Consider the following 27,631-nt stretch of genomic DNA (forward strand, 5'->3'; position numbering starts at 1 on the left):
CGTAATGACAGCTGACTGCAGAGGAACGACAGTCCAATTAAAGTTAGCAGTTAATAACCCCGCAGTCGTCCATATTTCTCCTAACCTGCGCCGTGACCCCAAAGCTCCATTTAAAGGACTGCTGCAGCATAGGCTAAAGTTTAAAATGCTCTTCGAGTTTTAACTTTGTCTTAATCCATAGGAGATGAACATGATTAATAATTCCAGTGGAAAACTTTGTCCACTTTATAATTAACAGGCGCAGAAAGTGACAAACCGAGCAGCGGTGCAGTAAAAGTGGAATAAAAAGGACATTCACTGGCTCAGAATTACTGTTATTTATCACTGAGGGGGTGGAGTTTGAATGAGTTATTGACAAACTCAAACAGCTCAACAATTACTTTAAAAGGCAATTTTTTATTTTCCCAGCTGTTAAATCTCACTTTGGCATTTCCAAATTTCACTCTCATCTCTGCATCTGAGAGTTGCCAGCTGTGAGAAACAAGTTTGGCTTTCCAGACACAACAATTGATTCAGACAGCAGATACGTCGAGCAACATGCTGCTTTTTTTCTTCAGCATTAGGGGGATACGTGTAAGAGGATGACTGTGATTAAAAGCAGAAACTCACTGTGAATGGAGAACTCAAAAAACTGTTTTGATTTTTTACATCCAGCCAATTCCTCCTTTTAGTCTTCTGTAAAATGATCTAAAAGCATTTTTGTTCTGAATCAGTGACTGGAACTACTCTATCTATCTATCTATCTATCTATCTATCTATCTATCTATCTATCTATCTATCTATCTATCTATCTATCTATCTATCTATCTATCTATCTATCTATCTATCTATCTATCTATCTATCTATCTATCTATCTATCTATCTACACACATAAGAAAGGAATATAATCGTTTAAGGGGACTGAAATACCAACACACCTTAAAAATAATCAGTAAAAGAACTGTGTGCCTGTTAGTCTCTATTCCTAAAAGGCAGCAAGTTTAAGAATTAGCCCTTTATGCTTTGCACAACAACAAACAAGATTGCTTTATTTAGTAAATTTGAGTTTCAATCATTTTGAACTACTGTTTTCTATTTAAACATCATTATATTATCAGAAAACAAAAACAAAATGTTCAAACATAGGGCTGAAAATGACAATTTTTACTGACAAATGATTGATTTATGTTTCATTTATTTTTCAATAGTGTATTTTTTATAAGTTAAAATGCCACAATTTAATTTTCCTTTGGAGAAAGTTTGCTAAATTACATTTTAATAAAATGTGATTCAGTTCAAATCAGTCAGATTGTGTCATAATTATAGAATCTGCCCTCGGCCTGTTTAAACCTGGCTGCTTTAACCCAGAACAGTTTTTAGTCTAATAAAGCGATTATAATGAGCATAAAAGTCCAGATTTATTAGTAGCACTGTTTAAAAGTTTTCCTGATAGGTTTTGTTTTGGACGTAAAACTAAAAAGCTGTTCGATGTGGAGGTGAACGGACACATGGACACAGTTTCTGAGTGAATCAGTTCAGTTCGTAATGAAGAGGAGAACGGGGTGAAACCCGATCATTCCTCCAAAGAACAGCAGCAGCAGCAGCACTTCTGGAGCTCAAAGTAAAGAGTTGAGTTGTTAACCTTTTCCCTCGAACATCAGCTCAGAGCTGCTGTAAAATTCATCCTCGTGGACCCCGTTTCTCTTAGCGAGGTCCACCTTTTCAGGGGAGGAAAATGTGACGCCTTCTCCTTGCAGCAGGTGCCACCTGTGGATTCTCTCAGGGCGTCAAAATATAAAAGTCAACTGTTACCTGAAAGGTACGTATTTGTCTTTGGTCAGTTTGGAACCAAAAGACCAGAAAGGTGCAACTAATATGTAACATAAATTTATAACATTAATTTATGTTATGCATCTAATTCTGGTTTGTATAAGAGATATTATAAGAAGCTGGTAAATAAAAACAGACTAATTTGTACAAATGATCCAGATTCACTGTATGATGTGTCGGGGTTGGTGTCTTGTTTCTTTACTATTATAAGTGTTAGACCTCCTTTAGGAATGTGATAATGTCATTTTTTCTTTACGTCTATCCTGCTATCAGAAGATTTGTGCCAATGTGCACAAAGGCAGAAATTCAGAAGTAAACAACAAAAGCTGCAGTAAATGCTAAATGACTGCTGAACTTTGCTAAAGAAGCTAAAACTAAATAGTTAAAGCTAAAATTGCGTTGTCTTGCCTCATTTTTTAAACATTTTTAGCTTATCATATTGTTGGAAGTGTGTCAGAACCAGAGATCAACTGGATCTTTGTTATTGTTAACAAATAAAAATGTTTGCATGTAACAAATAAGTCTTTAGTAACTTTTTAATGCAGTTAAAGTAACACAACAGGCTATTAAATGGGTTAACATTCTTAAATAAAGGCTCACAATTTGAAATGAAACTAAACAAGTGTTTATAAAGTAAGTAAATAACATTTACTAGGTTAATTTTACAGATCTCAGAACAGTTGAGTCTGGATCCTTTAATCTGAAAGGTGTTGGTGTTGTTTTTGGCATTTAAAATAGTATTTTTTTTGGCCTGGCAGGGGTTCGTGTTTGCCTGTTAGCACAACAGGCTTTCACAGCTGTTAGGAAAACAACTTATTGTTCTACCAGGAGCTGTGCACTTAAATCCATTTATCTCAGAATTATCACACCGTGTACAGTGTAATCTTTTTTCATGAGTTCTCGTGGGTTTTTATTTTTTTTGAGACCGTGTAATCTCAACAGGATTTTCACATTTTCACAGCGCTCTGATCATTAAACTTCAATCGTTTTCCCCTGAGAAGTAAGAGCAAAGGTACATTTTATCTACAATCTGTTCTCATTCAAATTACTGCTGCTTTGTCAACCCCCCCTGGTGTCTCTGAGATCTGCACAATGTGCCCTTTAGTGTCAGAGCCTCGAAGCACAGCCAGTGGCAATATTAAAATATAAAAGTATGCAGCAAACATCAGTCTGGAGTGACTTCTTATAAATACGGGACAAGGTCTTCATTAGGCTGAAAAATAAGGGGAAATTATTTTAGTTTCTATTATCACCCACCGTCATAAAAGGCACATTTTAATGAAACTCTTAAAAAGTAATTACTAGATATGCATCTACATCTGATTAACTTTAAAGTCAACTCAAGTCAAGATGGCTGCCACTGCTAACTGAACATAGCAAATGCAAAAATGGCTGAAACGCTGACTAACTATTTAAAATCTGATGCAGTGGTAGCTGACAGTCATCTCCAACACATACTCCAAGCACTATTATCTTTTTTATGTTTAGTAAAGGATAATAAATTAAAATGGGGCAAATTAATTTTTTGTTGGAAAAAACAAAACAATTTTTGACACAAATAGCCTAAAGCATAAATTTATCTGAGTAAAACATGATGAGATGCACTTTAACTCACAAATAGTGTCTGTAAATCTTACTAAATTTATTCAAATTTCTCAAACCAAAAGAACATTTTATAAACCAAAGATAAAATTGTAGATGTTCAGCCAGTATTTGTCAAACATCAGGATACAAGCTGGCATGAGGGAGAGAAAGACATTACACTGAAATTTCAGACAAGAAGGAACTTATGTCTATAATTATTTGTAACTTTTCATACTTTTGTGTTTGCATTGTTAAAAAAGGAAATCTTTAACCTTCTTCTAGTCTTAGTTCTTTTGTTTTAGGAGATTAAAGTATTTGTGAAAAGCAGCATGAACTGTGCTACAGTTTTATGAATCTGCAGCTTCTTTATGTTAAAATGTAGCTCGCTGACATTTGAAAAGACTCATGGCATTTAACTCCATTAACATAGTAAATGGAGTTGCAAGACCACAATGTGTGTGTGTGTGTGGTAATTTATTACGTTCAGACTCTGCAAAAATAATTATAACAAACTCAAACAGAAAGGCTGGGGATAATAATCATTACGTGAAAGTTTCCAACACGAAAAGACACGGTATTATTTTGCAATAAAATATGTTTTTTCTGTACTGTTGTTGATATTGTTGCAGAATTTGGATAGATAGATAGATAGATAGAGTGGTAGGTGTTGAATACTGCAGCAAAAAAAAAAACTTCTCATAATAACACCAGTGGTGCTTTGAGGTGTAGACAGACAGTTATTGCCACATCAAACTGGAATGTACCATTAGTGATCACAGTCACTAATAATGACATAAGAAAAAAGTATTTTTCATAATAAATCACACTGAGCTGTCATACTGGGAAATCTAAAACATTATATATATATCCATTTGTCCAAAGTCCTTTTCCCTTGGCAGCAAGTCTGACTGAAAAAGCATCTTCAATCTTGAATCACATAATTATATCCTAACCATCTGTATTACAGCTACAGCGGGAGTTTTGTTGATTTCCTTTTTTTGTTGTTTCTATTTTTGTAACTGGACCCCTGCAGTGGTCATACTTCTCATTATTAAAAAGGAAACTTATCAAAGTCAACTCCTAATCACCTAAATTAAATAATTTCAAGACTGAGCGACCGCCGTGTCTCAACCACTTCTTTCATTTTTCATTTTTCTGCTCCATCCTCATCTCAGGCGGACGAGCTGCCATTCACCTGAGGTCGCCACCATTAGCATAACTGATGCAAAACGATGAGGGCGCAAACTGCAGCAGACCTGATGTCCCAAACGCAATCGCAGGTGCTAGAGCAGTACGTTACCGGGCTGCTGCAGTCATTCCTTTTCTCTGCTTCGCTCTCACCTCTGCTGTCGCTTCTTGGCACCGAATGTCAAACAACGACAAGAAATTTAACATAATTGACACGTCTGAGGTGAATGACGGCGTTCATTTGCATTTTTGTTGAAATGTATTTGGAAGACTTTCATCAGAGAATAACTGCTTTGTTTTACATCTGAAATACATATTTACAGTTGTCTTTTTTACCTGAAAATTACATGACAGACAGACAGATGGATACAGCTATTAGTAAGAAAAAGGGAATTTGGTTTTTTGGGAATTACTGCAGCTGAAGAGCTAACAGGGTTGTTGATTAATGGCAGCTTCTGTCATTTTGAAGACACCATTAAGACATTAACACCATAACTACTGTCTGCTTTTCAGAAGGTTTTAATGTTACCCACAAACGCAGTATTACAGACTGTGAATGAAGCAGAATGACAGAACAGCAAAACAAACTAGCTACTATCTATTTCTGCTTGTAATGTGGAACACTGAACAGTATCAGTCCTTCTTTAATTATTATCTAAAGTGTAAACAGTGTGAAAACTAATGGCCTAGCATTCCTTGTGCGAATGCATATCCCCCGCCACCTTTCATGTCAGAGATTTAAACAGAATCATCTTATAGCCGCTTTGGTCAAACCTTGTAAACGACGTTATGTGTGATTTCATTCGATATGGTGCAATCTCAAGAGATGAGTTTGGAAAATATGTTGTGGATAATCCTCAATTGAGTTATAGCCATTTGTGTCTCGGCCAGAGTCAATAAGCTGGAATAACCATCTTGAATTTTTTGATATCAAAACTTAATCAGGGACATCCAATGATTACGTTCTAGGAGTTTTATTCAAGTCTGTCCAGTGGTTCATGAGATATTTTACTAACAAACAGCATTAACATCAATAGTTAATGCCAGATTTTTAAACAAAAGTACTGCAGATATGCTGTAGTTGGGTTCAATAATCTTTTATTTAATTTTTATTTCCTTTTTGCAAAGTTTTAAAGCTCTCATTATCAATAATTCAATTTCCAGTCGTCAAAGTCAGCCTTACTGTGCCGAGGTGATCTGTCACATATTCATAAGCCATCGTCAGCTGTTATAAAATGAATCACTATTTCTTCAGTGGAGGAAAGATTTGCTCCGTCAAGAATAGTTCAAACTTAAGTGACTTGGATAATTCAGATGATTTTTTATAAAATCTTCATTACATGAGGAGTAATTGCTGTTTAATGTTGGTGCTTATTTGTGCTTGATACTGATAGAATATCTTAATTCAAACAGATATTATAAAAGAAACTGTCTTCACAATGCTTAACTGAAAACTTCATTGCAGTACGCCTTTAATTCCTGCTGCAGGAGAAATGAATCTTTGGCCAGTTTTAGGCATCAAACCATAAAAACTCTAAACACAAAACAACTGCCTGATGAAGATACCGTGGACAGTTGAATTTCTCCTCTAATTAAATTTATCAGACCAGGATCGGGGTGATCTGAGGATATTCTAATTATGAGAATCATAATTAGTGTCTCGGTTTATGAACTAATTTCAGAGGCTTTCCTATCACTTTCGATAGAAGCGGGGAGACGTTCGCGTTTGCATCAGTGAAAGAATCGGTTATCTTCCTCTCCCTGATTCATTTTGAAAACATGAAAGCCCCTCAGATAGCCACATAATTAAACTGCTATTTCAGGACATTCAATTTAAAACTTGGGTTTGGTTTTGCCCTTGTAGGAAAACTGGAATTGCTTTGTCTCGGCACTCTCTTCGACTCTGAAGACAGTTTAAGAAAATCCAGTCGCAGCAGAATATCAGATCCGGCGACAACGGAAGGCTGAGAATTAATGATTTGCCTTTGATCTGGTCAGGGCAACGCAGGAGCACCTTTTGTCCTCATATAAATGAGCGCCTCGCATGTGAAAGATTGTTAAATTATTAAGGTTGCGCTCGACGTTTGACCGACTGGGTTTGCATCGCACCAAGGGAACGCTTGTCAAGAAATTCAATTGTTTAAAAAAAGGAAAAAATTGTTTAAAATTATCATGACACTTCAAAGACTAAAGTTTGAGAACATCTTTCTAATACGGACATCATCCACCCTGACCTTTAAGGTCTGTTTTTGAATGATATTTCAGAATTTACTCTGCAGCACAGTAAAATACATAATAACAAATAAAGGCTCAGCATTCCTTGAAAGAATCAATATCGCCCTCCGCCTTTCATGCCAGAGTTTTGAACTAATGATTACTTTCTGAGAGTTTCATTTAAATTCGTCCACTGATTTTATGAAATATTTTGCTCACAGAGCACAGAGCAAAAACATTATTGCTGCTTTTCTTTCAGCGGCGGGCGATAATAAGACGCCGGCTACTGTTTAACTTAGAGTAAAAGCTTTAGATTCAGACATGTTTGAGAGCAAAATAGGCAATTGGCTTGTTGACTTTTCTCTTTTGCTCTTCAAGAAAACCCCTCAAAGCATCGAGTGATTGACATATTTACTCCATCTTCAGGGAAAGTCCTCCAGCATGCCTCTCTCTATCTGTCACCGCCTTTAATGACATCTCATCCTACTGAGAATGGGCCATGAGGGGTGGGAGATTAGGGTCTTATATAGCATTGGAAAGGACAAATAATCCCAAAGACACCCTATCTTTTTTCATAAACTCTGAAGCGAGAGGAGAGTCCATCAGCCTGATGGACTGACTGACTCACGCCTTGATTACTAGCCGCCAAGGTTAGAGAACATCAGACCGAAACAACTAAACATAAAAAGCAGTTTAGAAACATATTATTTTAACCCTCAGGTTATTTTTGCCAGTAACTGATCGTACTGTGAGAACTAAGCCTGGCTTTAAGCACTGCGCCCTAAATCTCACACGTTTCTTGAATATGTGAGAGGGTTTTGTCATACTTTTTTCAACAATTTATAAATTTAGATAAAGTTAGAGAATGCCTTAATAAGAGTGTAAATCAAAAGCCTAGTAGTTCTAGAAGGAAGGCATATCACTCATCAAGTTTCAAGCTACTGGTTTGACTAAGCTCATCAGAGTTGTAGCCATTTTGGTTAAACTTTGAAAATAACATTTTACTCAATCTCATGCAATATTGTGACATCTTGCAAGACCCATTAGGACTTGAAGCATGTGCTCTGATTGACTCCCAGCTGCTGTAAGTTCTTTCAGTTGCTCCCTTCTTCAGGAGTTGCCACAACAAGCAAACTTTGACGAAGGATTCAGCAATTGTTTCACATCAGATGCCTTTCCGGCTTCAACTTGGGTTTAAACCTGCAACCCTCAGAATTAGAAGACCACAGCTCATTGACTCTTAGCTGCTGACAGACTAGATTCTAGATCAGTGTCTGTAAAATTTAGAGTTAACACAGGTGACTGATTACTAACGAGGGACAGGTGTGGACGGTGAAGCAGGTTGACAGAATTACTAAGGGGGAGTGAGTGATTGCACAAGGATCACAGGGAGCAGAACAACTAAAGAAAAGATGAAACAATAAACCCAATACCAAAGATACCCAAATCCTGACAAATACATTACTGGTGCTGTTCTTTTGTTTTGTTAAAAATGTTCTTTTGGACCATTATATTATGTTCTGTATGCCTAAAAACTGAAACCCCTAAGGTCTATTGCCACTGGTATAGGATAGATGACAAACAAAATGTGTTGCTTTTGTAGTTTTGCTAAGAATTGCTTCCTTGATGCTTACCTTGCATGTGAGAAATAGGAACCTTGGTAAAACTTTGGATTTTGTGCAGCGACAGCATTGATTTTAGCTTCCTGAAAAATTGCCAGACATCACTGGCGTAAACTTGGCCTGAGGTTTTGATTTGAATTGTAAATAACCTCAACAACCTGAGGTCTGCAGGGTTATTTTGGGAGTTTTATGTTCCCACAAATTTCACTAAAATGGGCAAGTGAAGGCTTAAGTCATTCTCTATCGAGCTTTTTCTGTTTTTGATATCCTGCTTTGGCTCAAAACACTTCAGCATTGGATTCACCTTCATTACAAAGTGAACTGCCTACTCTGAGTCACTTTTACTTGATACCTTCCTTTTGCTGTTATTTCCTCCTTGGAAAATGTGCTTATAGGATTTCTGTGACAAAAAAAGAGATTTAGGATTTCCTCAATATACACTCCTTAGAGGTAGTGCTCCTCAGTTTACTCAGTTAAGGACTGAATTTGCCAGAAGGTGACAAAAATGTGCTGGCAGCAAGACGCTGGCAACTTTTGAATCAGCTCACAGGCTTTGCATTAGAAGCCACATTCATGCCTTAAGAGATTATTCCTGAACACTCCTTATTTCCCCGTCTACTCTGCAAATGATATGTGCTATGAAATTTATAATAAAATGCTTGTTTATCTATGTTATGAAGCAGTGGTTCTTAAAATAGAAAGTAATTTAGTTTGCTCGGAAAGATTATACATTGCATATCCTGAAACATTTAGCTGTGTGTTCTCATTTGTTCTGTTGATTGTAAATCAGTGTGCAGATAAATTCCCTAATAGGTAAAAATAAATAGTTGGTTACTTATACTTTACTGTGAATGTTTCTAGATTGTTGTGTTAATAAAGCAGCTAACAGACTTAGCAAAGATGGCTCTAACTCAGTCACCTTTACAGATATTAAGCTAAATTTTGATGCGGTAGAAGCTGAGAATCATCCTCAACACATACTTTAAGAGCTGACATAATCTTTATTTTTTTATTTGGCATTCAAGGCTGCAGGCATCAGCCATTCTTTCAAGAAATGCAACTCTGTATGTTATCTTCTTTTATTTCTAATAAAGTTTCCTTTTTATATCTGTTTCATTCATCAGTGGTCTCACCGTTTGTAATGAACACATTAAAAACTTCAAACCTGATTAGTTTTGATGCATTCAAGGCTGCTAAGGATCCATACCACATTTGCAGCAACTTTATATTTTGTTCCTCATTAGCCTACAGTTTAATCACTATTAATACAATGTCAAATCTGGAATCTGCTCAATCCTCCAAAGAAAATCTTTGACCTTTTGGGAGATTATAGGGTTGATGTTTAATAAAAGAAGAATATTCCAGGTCACATGTATGAGAATTTTTTTTTCCTTTCATTTAAATGTCACAGCTGTGTTCTGTGTCTCACACCATCATCATTTACAATATCAACTTGACTTCATAAAATCATTACCCATCTGCCATATCATTTATTACAGTGTTTGAGTGGCAAACTTGTCTTAAATACAATGACATTTGTGTAAAAAATGAACTCTAGACATGCAGGATATGTTTTTTTTTAAGGGTAAAACCAGAGACAAATATTGCCTTAATTAAAAAATTGCTGGTTTTAAACATAAATGCTGACATTAAATTGATTAAAACGACGTCAAACACACATAAAAGAGCCTGTTAGTCACTTTTTATTTACCCTCATTGTTTCTTCCTGCAGTCCAGAGGTTGCACAGTTAAATTAATTCCCTCGGGACCTTGACAGCTTTTGCCTTCCCACACATTACAGATAATGGAATAATTCACTTGCCCTTGAGCCCCCTTGCCGTCCATCCGTTCAGAACTTCTTATTGGGCTGCCAGCAAATTGAATGAAGCTGCTTTCCATAAAAACGTAATGGACTCCTTCAGATAGGCCTCTAAATAACTGGGACGAAAAGGGAGGTGAGATGAACCAATTTATTATCTGACTTTGAGGAAGGTGCATACGCGGGAGAAGGTCATTCACTCATTGATCACCAGTTTCCTCACAGAGAAATGATGCTCATGTGTAGCAACCTCCAGCCATCGGCACACAGCTTCCAGGTCAAACGTGTAAACAATGTGTTAATGAATTTATGTTTTATTATAGGTTGTTTCAAATTAAAGTAATATTCTGGCATTAATTAAAAAAAAATGTCAAAAACACAATTACTGTGTTGATATAATTTATTAAGTGTAGAAACAGCATTTATTCACACTGATTTTTCCATAGCAGTAAAAACTTGCAAGAGGTGTGAAAAGTTGCTAAATTCAGATCTTTCACCTGAATGGCTTTGGTGTTATTTCACTGTGCAGGAAGCATGTTAATGTTCGCAGCATCGCCATGCACGTATTGCATATAAGGCCTTTTATATATCGTGGAAACCTGCACTAAACATGTTTGGTATGCATCTGTAATCACACCACAAACATCATGACTCTGGGCTGCAGTACAAATCTCAGCATTAATTGAGAGGAGAGCAGGGTAATAAAGTTTCCATCTGGCCTACATCTCTGCCTCCTGCCAGCTTTTTGCACAAAGAAAAAATCCTGTTATTTCACTAAATGAGATGGTGGAGAGTGAGCTGTTAGAGGTCTGTTGTTTGTGATGCATTTAATTTAAAATAAATTTACAATTTAGCAAATCAAGAAAGGATCTTAATAACCTGAGTCTCTTTATAGGCTCAGGTGGTGAAAACAAATGTCTTCTTTTTTGTGACCAATGGCACAAAAACAAATGTTTACCACTCTTTATCTTACAAGATTAAGCTTGGGAAGAAACTTAATTTACTGAGCAGGAGTCACAAAATTTATTTTGTGTATTGATTCATTGTTTTATCTATTTATTTTGTTCATTAAGACTTTCAACTAAAACTAGCATTCCTTGAAAGAATACTTATTGCCCCCTGCATCCGTATCAAAGTTTTTAAAAAGAATCTCCTGCAGTTTGAAGTATGTGACGGGATGACACTCAGCTACTACCACACCAAATTGTAGCTCAATATTGGTAAAACTGACTTATCTATAGCTAAAGTATAGCTTGTGTTTGCTAAAGTAGATTAGCTACTCAACCATTGTCACATCTCTTTTATCCCACAGTTGTACTTTTCTTTGGCTGAGCTATAAACAAACAAAAAAAATATAAAAAATCCAACTTTCCAACTGTCAAAAACCTCACAGGTGATTAAAAATGATAGTTTCTCTTCCTTAACTTCTGGGATGTGATGATTGGACGCAAATGCACAGGTTTCTGGATGACCATATCTCCTCTGGATTTGGACCCTTTTTCTACTGTGTTTTTCTTGTATCAAATAAAGACCTTTCTGTCTCTAAATCATATCCAGTATCAAGGCAGCCAGCAGCTCCCTCACTGATTAGCATCAAGGGGGAGAGGAGGGAGGTAAGAAAAGTCAGCGGGTGTCTTGATTGTTCTCCCAAGCTGCCATATTCTTCCTGCTGTGCTCCTTTTTTTTAAAATGATTATGCTAGACTTGAACGCCTGCTTGTAAGCTTACTCAAGTCTCCTCGAGAGCCAAAACTGATATATACTATTGTTCCCGACTCCTCCACATGCTTTTATGTACATATCCGTGCGTTCACAGTCATGTGGAGTGGGTAGAATGGAAATAAATGTTTTTAAAAATCACTGTCAACTGTGGAGGCAAGGATTTGTCTCGTATTTAAAATGGTTTCTCTAACACCGCATGATGAAGAGAGATCAGTTCAATGATATGGCATCCAGGGTGTTTTGAGTGGTTGTGGGAGGAGGTCCTGACTCCTATATGCTAAAGACTGCAAGTTTTACGGGATTCTGGAAATCTACGCACAGAACCAAAGCTCACTTTCTTGGGTAGGACTCAAGCAGACCGATAAAGAAGGTCAATGAGGCACAGAAACAAAGTTGAACAAGCCTGGAGGTCTGATTAAAGCACTTAAAAGGAGAGGAGATTTGGTTGGTTGGCTGGTAGTCCACTGAGCTACATTTATAGCATCAAAATGGTGGTAGATCCCCTGAATCTCTGCTGGATATGGAGCTTCCATCTGCCCGCGCAGCTCACCTGGAAGGTGGCAAATACGAAGCAGTGATGAGAACATAAGGAGCGATCATGGAGAGAGTTCACCTGTTCAGGTCTTTTGTACCAGAGCGAGCATGAAGAGACAGGGAACAGAGTGTGAAAACTCTAATGAGCACAGGTGAGGGGAAAAGACAAGTGTTAGAGAATTCATGTTGGACCCTTTTGCAGATCTGCTGTACTTCTGCACCAGTGTTTGCATCGGTGTTGAACCTGAGGTTGTTTTTTTTCACAGCCCTGTCATTGATATATTTCTCAATTACAGATAAACGGTTCACTTTTAGATACAATTCTGAATTTATTATATTTGTTAAAATATCTCACAAACTAATATATGGATTTTAATAAAACTTTCAGAAAAATTAGCGTTGGGTGTACCTCTAACTTTTAGATCTAATATAATTTTACAGATATTTAGTAGTAGAGTCGTTCACAACACATACTCTGAGCGTGTTATCTCCCAATTTTGCATGAGTTTAACGTCATTTTCGAGGTTTGACCAAAGAGGCAACAACTCTGTTATTTCTCAACCCATTAAAACTCTGGCACGACAGGCAGCAGGTGATATTCATCCCATCGAGGAATGCTAGGCCTGTTTATTCTTGACTGGAGTAAAATGCAGTTGGCCCTTTTTAATTGCTTTGTAAAAGCAGAAAATGCAACAAAAGCCAGCCTGTGCTTTCACTGCACACCTGTTTTGTTGTTTCTATGTTATAGAGCAGCATCTGTCCACACCAGAAGAATAAAGAAACCATTCTTGTCCACTTTTAATCCTGTTGATTAATTCTACTGAATATGTACTGATGTTGAGAAATGTAACCATATAGAAGTCTTTATGAATAATTCACATGGCTGCTTTGCATATTAAAGTGTTTCGTAGCTTAAAATAGGGCTGCAGAAAAACAGTCAAAACAAATGTGTTTTTTGTCCTCATTCTGGAGGAGTCCATTACCCATTTTTAAATTACCAGTCTAGATGCTATTAGGAGTTTCCTTCCTTCTACTCCCACGCCAATGTGTTGATTGTTCCACTGAGCTCTTTGCTACCTGTCAGCACCGGCTGCAGACCCGATATGTTTATTGACACAAATTAAGGTGGAACCCTGGCAGCTCATTAAGGCAGAGGGTGAAGATTGAAATGCCAAAGCAGCGGGTCCCAATCTGTTTGCCCGTTGAGGTCTCTGCATTCAGACAGGTGTGAGGAAAAACCATTTAGTTAACTCTGGAAATTATTTCCTCAGAGTGACTACATGGAAATGTGATGGGAGATAATTGGAGGCTGGAGTGGGGAAAGGCAGCTCTGGAGGTCCTTAATGCACAGAGATGTGGCTGCTGGTCTGTCAAAGCAGATTTTAAATTAGCTTCAGTGTCATGGAAAAAGTTATTTACAGTTTATTTTGCAGTTGCCGGAAAATATTGCTTGTTTAATTGGCTGATTAAGTCGCAGCCAGATGGCAGTTTTATTTTCTGTATGTTCTCTCTATTAATTGGTAGAGGTGTGCAGCAAAACGTGATTTGTATAGTTTCTCAAAAATGGAATTATTCTCAGGTTTTTACTTGCAGTTTAGCAGCTGAAACATTGAAATCTGAGCACATCTGTCAGCTGCATGTCTGAAAGACACCACTAGACTTCATTGAAAGAATCGAGGTCCTTTTACAAGCAAAGACTCGCAGATCCGTTTTCCTGATACAACTTTGGTTTTCGGAGCTTCAAGTCTTTATCTTTGTGGTCAAAATCTGCAGGAACTTTCCACCAGCCAACCCCAGCCTCATTCGTCAGAACTTCCTGCTGATGCGGCGTTCATCTCTCACGTTATAGTCATGCTAATTAAACACGTGATGTACAGTGATTATAGCTAGCTGCACTCCACATGCATTAGCATCTGCAGTGGGCTCTTCATTTATCCCCTTCACACAGGAAGAAGTGTGAAGTGGAAGTGTGGCACATGAGCTGTTAATTAAACACAACTACTTCCTTCTCACCACTTTCACACAAAGAACCCTGTAATCACTTCAAACTCAATTTGGAAGCAAATGACTGATGTAGGTGTAAGAAGACCTCCAGTATAGATCGTAACATTCTGTGCTTTGGACTGTAAGATACCAAGCATTCATTTCTACTAAAGTTCCTCTGATTATCACCCACTCCCAAAGGTGAAGGCAGAGCAATCGTGTTTTCGTCTGTGTCTCTGTGTGTGTTCATTTGACTGCAAAATATCTCATGAGTTTCATCTACAACTACTAACGACTAACTTTTGGAGTCAACAATTGAAGATGGACACCACAGCCAACACAAAAATGGCTATACTTTTGTGAATTGTACAGGTTTTGACCCAAAGTTTGATGTAGTAGTAGCTGAGAGTTATTTGCAACACATACTTTAAGCGTGAACAGGTCATGCAAGATGTTACAATATCACATGAGATATTATTTTCAAGGTTTGATCAAAATAGCTAAAACTCTGTCATTCTTTCAACATAGGATGATGTTAATCTATAACTCTGCCCTGAAAGTTGGTGGGTGACATGCACATGCAAGGCCTATGATAATATTTATGATTTTCACCACAAATGGCAAAGATGGCTGCGATCCTGTTGATGGTGAACATCCATACGGTGGCTGTGATTTGATTTTAGCACAGAGACAAGGCAAACGGAAAGAGCTGCCAATATAATTCAGCAGGTTTTTTTGTGACAAATGAAGCTCTCTGGCTGTGATTCACTCAATATAAACATGGGATTTATTTTCTTAAAGGGTTTGTCTTCCAGTTTATATGAGTAATTCTTGTTTATTTGACTCTGGAGAGGAACATCGAGCCACGCTTGGCGATGTTAGGAAATGCTGACCAGTGATATTAAAGCATAAATTTATACACAATTTTACTTGAACGTTTGTTTCTCTTATCTTACATTTGTAATCATTGGCTCTGAACACTGATTTTTGTTTATTTATTAATTTTTTTGTTGTTCTGATCACTCTGATTTTTTACACTGCATCACTTTTGCATGAGATAGTTATGCAGACTGACTACATTTAACATTTTGCAACAAGTTTCACACTGAAGGTGTTGGGGATGAAACATTCATGTAAACTGCAAAGAATTTTAGCTTTTTTAGATGGCAGCAATTTGTTTTTGAATAAGCCCTCCTCTGATTCCCTATTATATTTACTCTTTCATGAGACTTTCTCCTTGACTCTTCAAACTGAGATCACTCTAACTGCTATCTACTGCAGGTAAGATAATGACTGCTCATATTGACTCTGCACAAGACTTTAAGACTTTGCAGAAATGTTTGCAGACGATGCAAGCATTTCAAATCAACACTCAAAGAAGAGAGGCTTGGAGAATATGGCCGTGAACGTGATAAGAGGTTATGGGATTGCCACAGTGTTATTATATGCTGACTGTTGATTGCGGTCTCACATTCACACAGATTCCCTGCTGGTTCTGAACAGTCCGTCCGGATTGTTCATTTGTTATGATTTCTTTTGGTACAATAGCTACTCAGCTTTTGTACAACCTTGCTCACTTCAGCTGTTCTGAAAACACAATTTCCATTAAGATTTTCAACATGTTCAGAGCTTACTAATCAACCGGAGTAACCTTTGCATGTAGTTCTTAAGTAAACACTTAAATGGCCGGAAGCAGAGGTCCGAGCCAATCAACTCATTTGTTCTCTTTCAAAGTGGTTGCTGCCAAGTGAAGACTGCTTTAATTTGATTGATGTGTGGTTCACCAAGAGCTGGATTCGGTTGTAATTACTCTTTGTGCTCACCGTGATAAGGAAATTAATCAAGCCATTATTTTGCTCCCATTTTATCATCAGGACACAATAATTGAATAAACCAACCTCACTTGTCTTCAAAGTCACTGTGGTTTGCAGCAGACGCACCCACTGGAAGGGTAAAGGGGCTTGCTGTGGAGCTGATAGTGAGGGAATGAGGAAGAGCTTATTTCACATTCAGAGGGGATTCAGCCATTCCGATTGAAATAACCAAGAAATATTCCTCTTAATTTAATCACAAAGTCACATTATCAAATAAGCATGAGTAAAAAACAAACATTTATGTACTGAAAGAAAATATGCCAGTCCTGACATCAAACTGTGTGCTGGTAAAAAACACTAATATCCTACACAGATTTTATTTAATTTAGAAAGTTGTAAGTGTGCCTTAAAAAATACTGATAACTCTAATTTAAAGTAGTTAAATGTAAATATTGTTACATGAAACTTTTAAACGACAGGAATTGTGTTTTCCGTGAAAATGCAGTGTGAATGTTCAGCACTTGAGTTAAAACTAATAAACTTTACAAACACCAAAAGTCATAGCACCCAGCTCCTGAATGAGCTGCAACTTTGATATATGAATGGCTGAAGTAGCACAAAAGTTTGCAGAAGTAGTTAGACTTCAAAATATGTACAGAAAATAAAAAAACTTGTAAGCAATAGGTTTAAAAGCAGCACAATAAAAGCAGAGATGGAAGAAGTAAAAAATCTTCCTGTTCAATTACTTTTCACTACTTTCTTTTGTGATTTACATGTAAATCTTGAAAAAACAACAGATAGTTTCTCATTTACAATCACATAAGCTAAATATAACTGAAAATCAAACTTTTTTTTTTTACTGATTGTAGGATTTAAAGAAAAGATGTGGATAAAATGCCTGAAACCATTGATATTTCATTGCATTCGATAAACAGGCCCAAAATCTTTGACTTCTATCATTCTTCTTTCTCACCCTACAGTGCAAGTTGCCCAGAAGGATTTGTTTCTACTGATGCAGTTTATCCTGGCAGGTAGAAATTCGTTGCCCGTCAGCACATTTTTGGGGAAATGAAATTGCTTTCCCAGTGAAGGGACCTGTTGAGGTTATTCTCTCAGCAATAATCTATAAACAGCAGTTTAACTTGGTCAAACAGGATCCAGGAAATGTGATAACATCCCATATTGCTTTCAAAGGAGTGGCAATAGACAGAAATTTCTTTTCATAGCATCGTGTTTTATCCTCTAAAACTGAATGTGCCGGCTCAGTCAAGGGCTCGGGTCTGTTAAATTATTACCCAGATTTTTAAATGTCATGTCATGATGTGAGAGCTTCTGGTGCCGACTGCTATTGACATTTTCCTCCAGCTCTGAAGGCAGTTTTAATAATTGTGTAGTTTACTCTTTTGCTTGTGTGCTTAATTGATTACTGCTGCTTAATTGCAGCCTTGTGTTTGTGTTCCTTCGGCTGAAGGACTGCCTCAAAAATCTTTCAACGTTTAATCAATACCACTTGATTTAAAAGTATCTGCTTCCATTTCACGGTGAAATATTTGAACCTGTTTTGAGTGTTCTGAGACGCACCAAAGTGAGAGATGCATATCCACTTTGTGTGGGTTTAATTGCCTGCTTGTGTCCTTTGGGTGGTGATGAACTTGTTCTTTACTCCAGGCAGAAACTTGGATAAACACTACGAGTGTAATTTAAAACTAAGTGACTTGGGACCATCCTGTTGGGGTTTTAATCGTGGTCGTAGATCATTTCTTTCCCAGTTAATTATCTCAACTATCATCACTCCCCATAATAACGATGATCAATTGTTCCTGGTCGTGTTGACAGCGATAATGAAAAGTTTATTAGCCTCCCTGAACTTCACACACATGGCTAGGGAACTCTTAAATCACCAATGGAAGAAGGAAAAACTGAAAAAAAGTGTCAATTCTTCACTCTTATTGTCACTTGCACAATGTTTTAGCTAATTCTCAAGAGGATGAAGATCATGCACATTGTTTTTTGGTCTTCATTATCTGCTTTAATAAGTTTGATAACTTTAACAATCTGTAACTAAAAGCAGAGCTTATTAAGTGTTCATTTCTGTGCGATGTGGCACCCTTCCACTTTGAATAAACAGGATGTTATAGTTGTTGGACTTAGTGTCACTTCAAGGGGTTCTTGAACAACATACCTACGTAGAAATAGAAGTTGTGGTTTAATATAATCAAATAATTAATTAAAAGCCTAGCACTCTTTGAAGAAATGTCGCCCACAGCCTTTCTTGCCAGAGTTTTAGACTAAGATCATCTTATGTTGAGAATTGATGGCGTTATTTTGGTCAAACACTTAGTTTAATCCCATGCGACCTTGCAATATCTTGTGTAATGTGTTAGCACTTGGAGTTCATGTTGTAAATGACTGTCAGTCACTACCATACCACATTTTATCTCTTTAGATTAAAATTCATTAAAATTCTCAGAGTTATAGCCATTTTTTGTGTGGGCTAAGGTCAGTTGGTTGTGGTGGCCATGATGAAATGGGTTGATTCCTAATACATCCAACAGTTATTTTCTAAGAGTTTGACTAAAATTCATCCTGTGGTTCGTAAGATATTTTGCTAATAAACAAACAGAAGTGATTCTAACAGTTAATGGCAATGCTTTACACAAAATCTCTTGCACTATATATAAGTTGGGAATGAATCCTAGCTACTACCATGCAAATTTTGGCAGAATATTTGTAAAATTAAGTTTGAGCCATATTTGTTTTCACATGCATGCAGTGATTTATGAGATATTTTAGTAACAGTACAAACAAACAAACACATATACAGACACAAGCAGAAACATCACTCCACCTTCAGTGGCGATTAATAATAACTAGCATAAAAGTACCAAATATCTCATCTTTGTTTTCAAAATAAATAATTCATGCCCTCCTAAAATTTAGAATTATGTGATGTTGCAAAATAATCAGCTGAGATGCGGCACTTTAGTTTTTTTTGTTTTGTTTTTCTTTGTGCTCCTGTTTGGAGCTCAGAAAGTGAGATCCCATCCATCAGGAACCAGATGTTCTTTTCTTGTTGTTGCTGCAGCACTCGCTGTATTGACCCTTCCAGGTAAGTCCCCTAACTTGTTTGCCACAGTTAGTTATTCACTCGCTCCTCCGGGCACGGCACGAGTATTCTTGACTCACTCAATCAGCCGGATGAAACACCTGCGTGGCTGCCATGGCAACCGAAAAGACACAAACATCCAACAGTGTGCACTTTTGACTGATGCGTACGTGTCGAGGTTTCATGTTCCGCACATCGACTCGTTTGAGGTGCAGCAAAAATGCTACAATGCCAAAAACATCAATATTAAACACAAAATGCAAGAATGGATAAAAGGCAGGCCTGAAAAGACGTATGAGCTAAGGTTGATGCTCAGCTACTACCACACTAAACTGTAGCTTATTTATGTAAAACTCAATCAATTATAACAAACTTTGGGCTTGCTAACTTTATCCCTATTGTTACTGCTTTGCTAACTTAAGCTTATATTTATTTTTCTACTAATTATAGCTTTTAGCTACTGTTTAGACCTGGTCTTAGCTCTTAAATTTTGTTTTGCTCATTTTAGCTTTTCGCTTTTGTTCTTTTTGTTAAATCCAGTTTTAGCTTCTTCAACAGATTTCAGCATGCTCATTCTGCGTTCAGACTGCGTTTTCACAGAAACTGCTATTTCTCTGACCTTAATCAGGAATGCATAGACACATTTGTGTCCTTTTAAACAGTGCACTTGCAAACATGTACTTTATAATTTAAGAGAAGCTGAACTTTAGAAGCTGAGGTCAATGTATTGTAAATAGAAAAGAAAGAACACAGCTGAGAAAGAGTGTGTTTGCAATATGTAAGAATAGAAAAGGCACATTTCCTTTTTCGGTCTTGTAAGATCACATTCTGTCATGGTAATGTGTGTTTACACATTACTGAAAAAAAGGTTTTATTCCAGTGTTGTTTTTGTGTGTGTTTGTCTCTATAGCTCCTCACGCAGCACTTCATGCTCCTAATTTGTCCCAAAAGGCCTGCTGAAGCAGAGTCAGGCAGATTTTTTAGACACCTTGAGTAAACACTTGATTTAAAGTGACACAGAGCAAATTTTAAAATAAAACATGTTGGAAAAGTTAATTTGCTCGTCTGAGAATGTGATCTGCAACAACGAACATAGAATCTGTGTCGCCCTGTTTTTATGTTGTTGAAATGACTGCCTTCATGCTTCTTTCACAGATCCGTGCTGTGACGCCGTGGGTCTGAATCCTCAGAACAAACCTCAGCTCTGCACAGCAGCTGGCAGGTTACTGAGCAGCTTCTTTTAGATACTGCAGCTGTTTATCAATTTCACATTATAAATGAGGTGTGGAAAATGAAGCTGAATGCAAATTGATGATGCTCCTGTGACGCTAACAGTCAGCGATGCTAAATGGATATGTCTAAAGTTCAATAAATACATTTTGAGAAAAATTCACATGCCAATTAATAAAAATGCGTCTGACTTTTACTTTTGTTACTGTCTTCTCAGTTGACTGTTCAGTCAACATAAGCACAGAGTGAAACAAATTATCCAACCAATGTGCAAAGAGCCAATGAGATTCTGTTAACCATGTGCAAAACACCTTTAAACCTCCCTGAAGTTATTTACACGTAACTTTCAAAAAGTCAGACTTTTTTTTTTTTTGTAATATTTTAAAGTGGATTTGATCAGTAGTTGTGCAGCCTTTCTAAAAGTCGTTCCTTGTGTCATGATCAGGTACAACAACTGGACTGAAAAAAAAATCAGAAAATATAACTTTTCACAAATTTTCAAACCTTCAGAAAGCCTGAAAAGATATTATTATTATTAGAGATTACAATAAAGACTGACTTTTTGAAAGAAAAATATAAATTAAGAATGGATGACTAAAGACTTTTGCACAGTACTGAACAGAAAGGGAAGACATATTGTACCAGAATCTGAACAAACATTTTAAAGTAATTAGCATTTTGCAGAGCCGTGTTCCTTCTCATTGTAGTGACACTCAGCTCCAGTTTACACTTTTTAAAGGAGTTCTTATCAAGATCTTTTATTGATTCCTGTTTTAACGAGGTGTGATAAACTAACTTGCTGCTTTTTATTTATTTTTTTATGGAGACTAATGTTGTTCAGAAAACATTTAGTGCTACAACCTTGGACATGCAGAGCTAACAATCATTTTATATTTAAGGTCTAGCATTCCGTGAAGGAATGCATATCACCCATCACCTTCCATAACTAAAATTATCTTATGATGAGAAATGACAGAGTTATACAGGTTTTGTCAAACCTTGAAAGTAATATCATCATATGCAGTTTTGTGATCTTGCAGGATTTGTTAACTCTTGGAAATTTGGTTGCGAATAACTCTCAGCTACTACCATGCCAAATTTTAGCTTAATATCTGTAAAACTGACTGAGTTGTAGCTATTTTTGTGTTTGAATCAAGCTGATTCCATAAAACTTCATCAGTTGTATGTCATGATGAGTGAAACCTGGTGATAAAAATTAACCTGATGCACAATTCCTGTTAAGCTAACAAAAAAGGGCCTGCTTTAAAACTAGAATGGAAACATTGTAATCCCTTTATTTGCAGAGGATTTGGTAATTCTTTGCACTTTTTTTACGTGCACAAAAACATTTTCCGCACCAAAGAAAAGAAGAAAACCTAAAATTTCCTCTTTAGCCAGTTCCACCATCTGTTCATTCTCCCCCCAGGAGTAACTGATATGCTTGCGTGAACAATTTTTAATTCAAAATTTAAACTTTTTTACAGTAACATCAGGAGCTTCACACTTTTTATTCCGAAGCAAGAAAAAAATAAATGTCTGACTATTTGGCAAAACTGATGATATCTAGGCGCATTTTGCTTGAGAAGGTGTCGGCTCACACTGAGGTGAAAAATCACATTATCGCTGTCCTGTTTGCCGCATGTTTTTCACCTTCTGTTATTATCAGCGTTAGTGGTGAGCGAGGAAGCAGAGGAGCCTCGAGCTGAGAGGAGGAACACTCTCCCCTTCTCAGACTGGAACTGGAGGTAGTGACAGGACGGTCATGGAAAATTTGTCAACGCAGAAGAAGCTGTGCTCGACTTTTCTCATGAGAGAAACGGGTCAAAAAGTCACAAAGTGAAATTCCTTCTGTATCTGCAGTTTCTAGGAAAAAAGTGTTTCAATCAAGCTGGAGTGGATTCAACTGAGCTGATCTCAGCCACTGTCTCACTTTTACCTGTTTCCTGCTGTTTCTTCATGAACCAGCCTGGTTCATCAAGCGCTGTTGGTTAATCCGCTCAGTTTTCACATTCATTTAAAGCCCTTTGCCAGTTTGGAGCTGTGCACTGACCCTCGTCGACGCCTTCAGCTGCTTAGATGAACAGTTTGAGTAGATTTCACCGACTAAAAGCCAGGCGTTTATACCTTTAATGAGAATAGATTGCATGGGCCACATCGAGGGAGAGTAACTTTGTCTTATTTTTGCCTGTCATATGTTTTTGTCTAAACAGAGTTCTCACGTTTTCTCCTTTTTCCTCTTCTGTCATCAGGTAATGACTTTATAAATTGTTCAAATATCTGAAATATAATTTTAAAAAAAACATCTGCAGATCTCCATATTCAATTAAAGTTAAGTCCTTGTTAGAAGAGGAATGTTTGATGGTAAAGGATGGTGGGAGAATATGACTATCGTAGTTTTGTAATAAATTATTTCACTGCTATTTTATAGCAAGAGGAACGAAAATGATTTGTGTGCCACTGCAGTTTGATGTTTTATTGGCTGAGACAACTTTGTTTCATACAAGCAAATAAGTTTCCAGGTGATGCACCGTCAAATTTTACAGAACATGTCATGAAGTTACACCTGTTTGTTTTCCTTTCTGTAAGAGTATCAGACGTATGCACACAACATAAATCAGTTTATATTCATTCACACATTTAAATAGTGAAATATCACAAAAGGAGGCAAAGAAGGTGAAGGTAATAATGTTTCCGAGAGCAGCTTGTGTTATTGTGTCACTCGTCTGCAGTGGGAGCAGATTATTAAATGATTTATGTTTTCCCTTTAGAAAAAATGATATTGTATTTTCTTGTTGGTTGGGATTAAATAAGACCTGATCAGGCTCAGTGTGTTTTTCTAATTAAATAAAATAGCTGTCAGGGCAGCCACCTTACCAAACCAAATCAAACCTAAATAAAAATGCTCATTTTCACATTTCAGAGGCTTGAAAAAAATAAAAAATGGCTTTAGCATATTTAGTCAACACACAATGTGAACAATTCATCTGGTACAAATCTATTATTCTTATACTGATTAATTCTTCTTTTTATGTAATCAGTTATTTGAATAAACGTCCAGGTACATTTCTTTAGTTTGTCATCTTGATCTCTTTCAACAGCAGAGAATAGCAAGAACAGATTTATTTGGCCTAGATCTACACACAGAGAAGTTTGCCCAATCATCACTTAATTCAAAGGTTGCTTTCCCATCAGCCTCCTTGATCAGACTAATCATCCTTCTGGTGGCTGTCTTTATCTCCCCTAACACCATTTCCACACCCGATCATGTTGGAGCACGTAGTCTGCCGTTTTACATTATTAGATCGCTGTCAGGGGCACTTCCTCTCAGTCGGAGGAGCCACCGACAACGGAGGTGAGGAAGATGGGACGCGACGGCTCCTGCCTGCTCATAGCAGGAGGAAGTGGAGGAGACGGTGCTGATGGACTAATCTCTTGCACTGATTATCTTCCCATTACAATCAGATGGGAGCCACTCAATGAAGAAGAGTAGAATTTGTAATTGTGCTCAGATCCTCTCGTGACTAAAACAGAATATCTGTCAGGGCTTTGACTGTATGCCCACATCAAATCATTCAATTTACCAAGTCACTCGTGGATGAAAATTTTTATTGTGTTCACACAGAAGTGTTTGAATTATCGGCAATATTCGAAAGCAAGAAACAATTTACTTAGCTGTGACATCTGTCACAGAGCACAGAAACAAGAGCATAACTTGTCATCCAGACTAGGTTAATGGCTAGCTCATTGTTTGTTGTTTCTTAGGCTTATAAAACAACTCAAAATTGACATACCAGTGTGAAAGAACCACATAAACTGGCCCATTCTGACAATTTCGCTCCACTGTTTTTAATCATTTATTCCGTTGCCCATGGTGCTGAGGCTGCAGAATGTATCATTTCGCCGTGAGTTGTGTAAACTTTTACACTGATTAGATGTGACTGACTGATGCATTTGAAGCCTCGGCACCATCGGCATATAAAGGTTGATGCTCAGCACACATACTTTTTGCTTGAGAAAACAGCAACAAACTAAACAGACTGTGTCGTGCAAAAGTGGAGAGGTTTAATATTAGCTAATGAAGCCTTTGTTCACATCGGTGTGTTGCTTTTAAAAAAACAGATGTTTTATAAGCCTTACTTTTCCCTTTTCCTACTTACTCCATGCTTTTTTGACCGACATCACGTCTGATAAGGTACTAACTATTGATAAATATTTGACAGAACATCACTAAAAATGACCAGACTATTCCTTTACCGCATACGAAAGAAAGTTTACAGTGTTATGACTTGCATCTTCTCAGCATGATGTGGAAAACAACATTTACTCAAATGTCAAGGCAGCTGAAGCATGTAAATAACTACATTCCCATTGACACATCAGTTTGAATAGTAAATTACCGCCCTCCGTTTTTCCCACAGATTAGCTGGCAGGAGGAAATGGTGGGGAATAAAACACATAACCAGTAGAGCAGGGGAAATAAGGCAAACCGAGCATGTTAAATCCTCCTCTTCACTGTTGTATGATGGAAACATTAACTGTGTGGACAGATAGAAATACCATGTGCTGGAATTTCGCTGAAGAGCACAACAAACTAAATGTTGTTTTTTTTCTTCTTTTGTTTGCTTTCTTCCCAGCTCAGAAACAACAACCTGCCAGCCGCTCAAGACCGATGATAGGAAAGTGGTTGACACGCGGGCGGACAGCACAAACAGGAATGGCTGCATCAAAGGACGTAAACACCGCCGCCACCGCAGGGCCAGAATGTGAGTTTGTCTTTATGCTCCCACAGACGCTTAAATGCGATGCTTCAAAACTGTCAAGAGGGTTTCAGGAGCTCAAAGAACAGGTGCTTGGACAAAGATGAGAGAGCTTAGAAATCAATACGTGTTAAAGATGTGGGAGTTTTGATCAGTGTGACACTCTTCTGATGATGAATGGTTCAGGTCTGATTTTGTGTTTTGGGGGTTGTTTTTGTAGCTCACAAAGCTGATGATAAAGAGCTTCAGCAGCTCACCAGAATCCCTCCAGGGCCCCAGATCTCAGTGAGAAAATTCAAGCTTATCTCTACATTCGGGTGCACTGAAAAAGTCTCATCAGTTCAACCCTGAATACAAAGATGCTGGGAGGGTAATTTACAGCGTGTCATTCAGATTCTCACTTTCACCAACACCTCAACCAGAAAGCCTCCTTCACGAGAAGGGGACTGTTTAAGGTTTGTTGTGCTGAAGTGAGAACCTCTTAATTAATGGAAAAGCTTTTGAGAATTTGCAACTGCTCAGCAGGGGGAATGTCTGCTAATATGCAAAATGTTTCTAAAGTTGCATCAACATTGTAACATAAAAATTCACTTCTGTTTGTTTTAAGATATGTAACGAACAGAAAGAATTGGATTCTGATGAAGTTTGTTTTGATTGGAGGAGGGGATTCCAGAAAGCAACTTTAGTAAATACTCAGGGTTAAGGTAAACTTTGTGTTTTATGTTCCAAAAAGAGAGGTAAGTGTCACCATGGTAACGGACTCGGTGAAGTAAACCTGGTGTTAGGATTTGGGTTTTTGTATTCAGTTTATTGTTTGAGTTTATTGTTGGTTTTATTCAGTTTTCTTGTTAGTCAGGTTCTTGTTCTGTGTGTCTTTGTTCCCTGTGCCTCAGCCATCATTCACTTCTCCTCAGCCACGCCCATCTACACCTACCCCAACCCTTGCAATCATCTCGCCTGTGCCCACTTCCCCTAATTGCCTCCTGTCTTTAAAACCCGGGCATCTCCTCCACTTACTCGCTGGCTCGTTGTCTATTTTCCCTGATGTCTGGTTCTACGTGTCTCCCGTTCATGTCCGTTCAGTTTTTGTATTTAGTTTTCTTCTTGCTGCCAGGTCAGCTTTGTTTTTGGTTTTCTTTTATTTTAATAAATTAGTTTATTTTTTCATCATGAGTCTGCACTCTGGGTTTGCCTCCTCCACCCCACATCCTGACACCTGGTCGCTGGCAGCTGTGCTGAAAGAAACCCTGAGTTTCTGCTGGGCTACCGGAAGGGAGTTTGCCACCTGGATTGAATTTGCTCTCATCCTCAGATACTTTTTTTTTCTTTACATAAGATTCTCTCATTTACCTCTGTGACATTCTCCAACTCCAGATATCCAATAAATCACCTCAGTAGTTCTCTCTCGTCAGAACAAAGTCTGTTCATCACCCTGAGATGTAATTTGCAGAAATTAATTTTCTGATTGAAACGTCGCCACAATCACCACAAAACAAAGACAAATATTTCACTTTTTTTGGTCTTCTTTAATCCTCACAAGCCAGCAAAATGCAGCAGTTTGAATTTTAAATATTTTTCAAACAATAAACCTTTTACTTTTACACATCTGGGTCCACTTTTCTAATTTCGAGATCTGAATATATATAACTCTGATGGTGATAACTGATCAATCTCTGGTGTTTATTGAGCATTATATTTAATTTATTGACTTTTAATATAAATGCTAAAAAAATCTAGTTATTAAATAACAGTTTACAGGAATTAAAGCTCTGGGATAAACCAAACATCTGAGCAGTGACGTCATCAAGTCCGCCTCTATTCCAGCTGCCCTGCATAATTAGCGTAACTTACTTAGTATTCAGAAACGATCCAACTCTATTTTTTCTGCAGTTGCCATGGTGAATTTAGGTATCGATGCTCCACATGCACACAATGCGCACTCTTCCCTCAAGGTCAAGATCCTCTGAGTTATTTAACCTCAGTGTAATCAGCCTTTACCGGAATCAAAAACCCAGAGTTACCCTGCTCGGGGTAAGTTTGCTCAGAGTTTATGGATAAACTGTTGAATCTCCTTTCTGGTATACCCCCTGGTGTGTGTAGCAAAACAAGTTATTTTACATAACCGACCAGCAGGAAAAATTTATACTGTTGGTTTGGATCAGATATGGGAAGCTGTTCATAGCAGGACTGCATTCATTGCAAAGAACGACTAAAGACATCATCCCATCGAGTCTTTCTTCTATCATCAT

General features: G+C 37.5%; 1 protein-coding gene across 2 annotated transcripts in view; it reads left to right on the forward strand.

The window, feature by feature from the left end:
• The window catches only part of srrm4 (serine/arginine repetitive matrix 4), a 57,031-nt gene that overhangs the window by 8,010 nt on the left and 21,390 nt on the right, over positions 1-27,631 (forward strand). For both annotated transcript variants that reach the window (XM_017427884.3, XM_017427883.3), the window contains exon 2: positions 25,260-25,388. In XM_017427884.3, coding sequence (XP_017283373.1) covers positions 25,260-25,388 — 129 coding nt within the window. The remainder of the gene's footprint in view (positions 1-25,259; positions 25,389-27,631) is intronic.

This window comes from Kryptolebias marmoratus, linkage group LG1 (assembly GCF_001649575.2).
Source record: "Kryptolebias marmoratus isolate JLee-2015 linkage group LG1, ASM164957v2, whole genome shotgun sequence".
Lineage (NCBI taxonomy): Eukaryota > Metazoa > Chordata > Actinopteri > Cyprinodontiformes > Rivulidae > Kryptolebias > Kryptolebias marmoratus.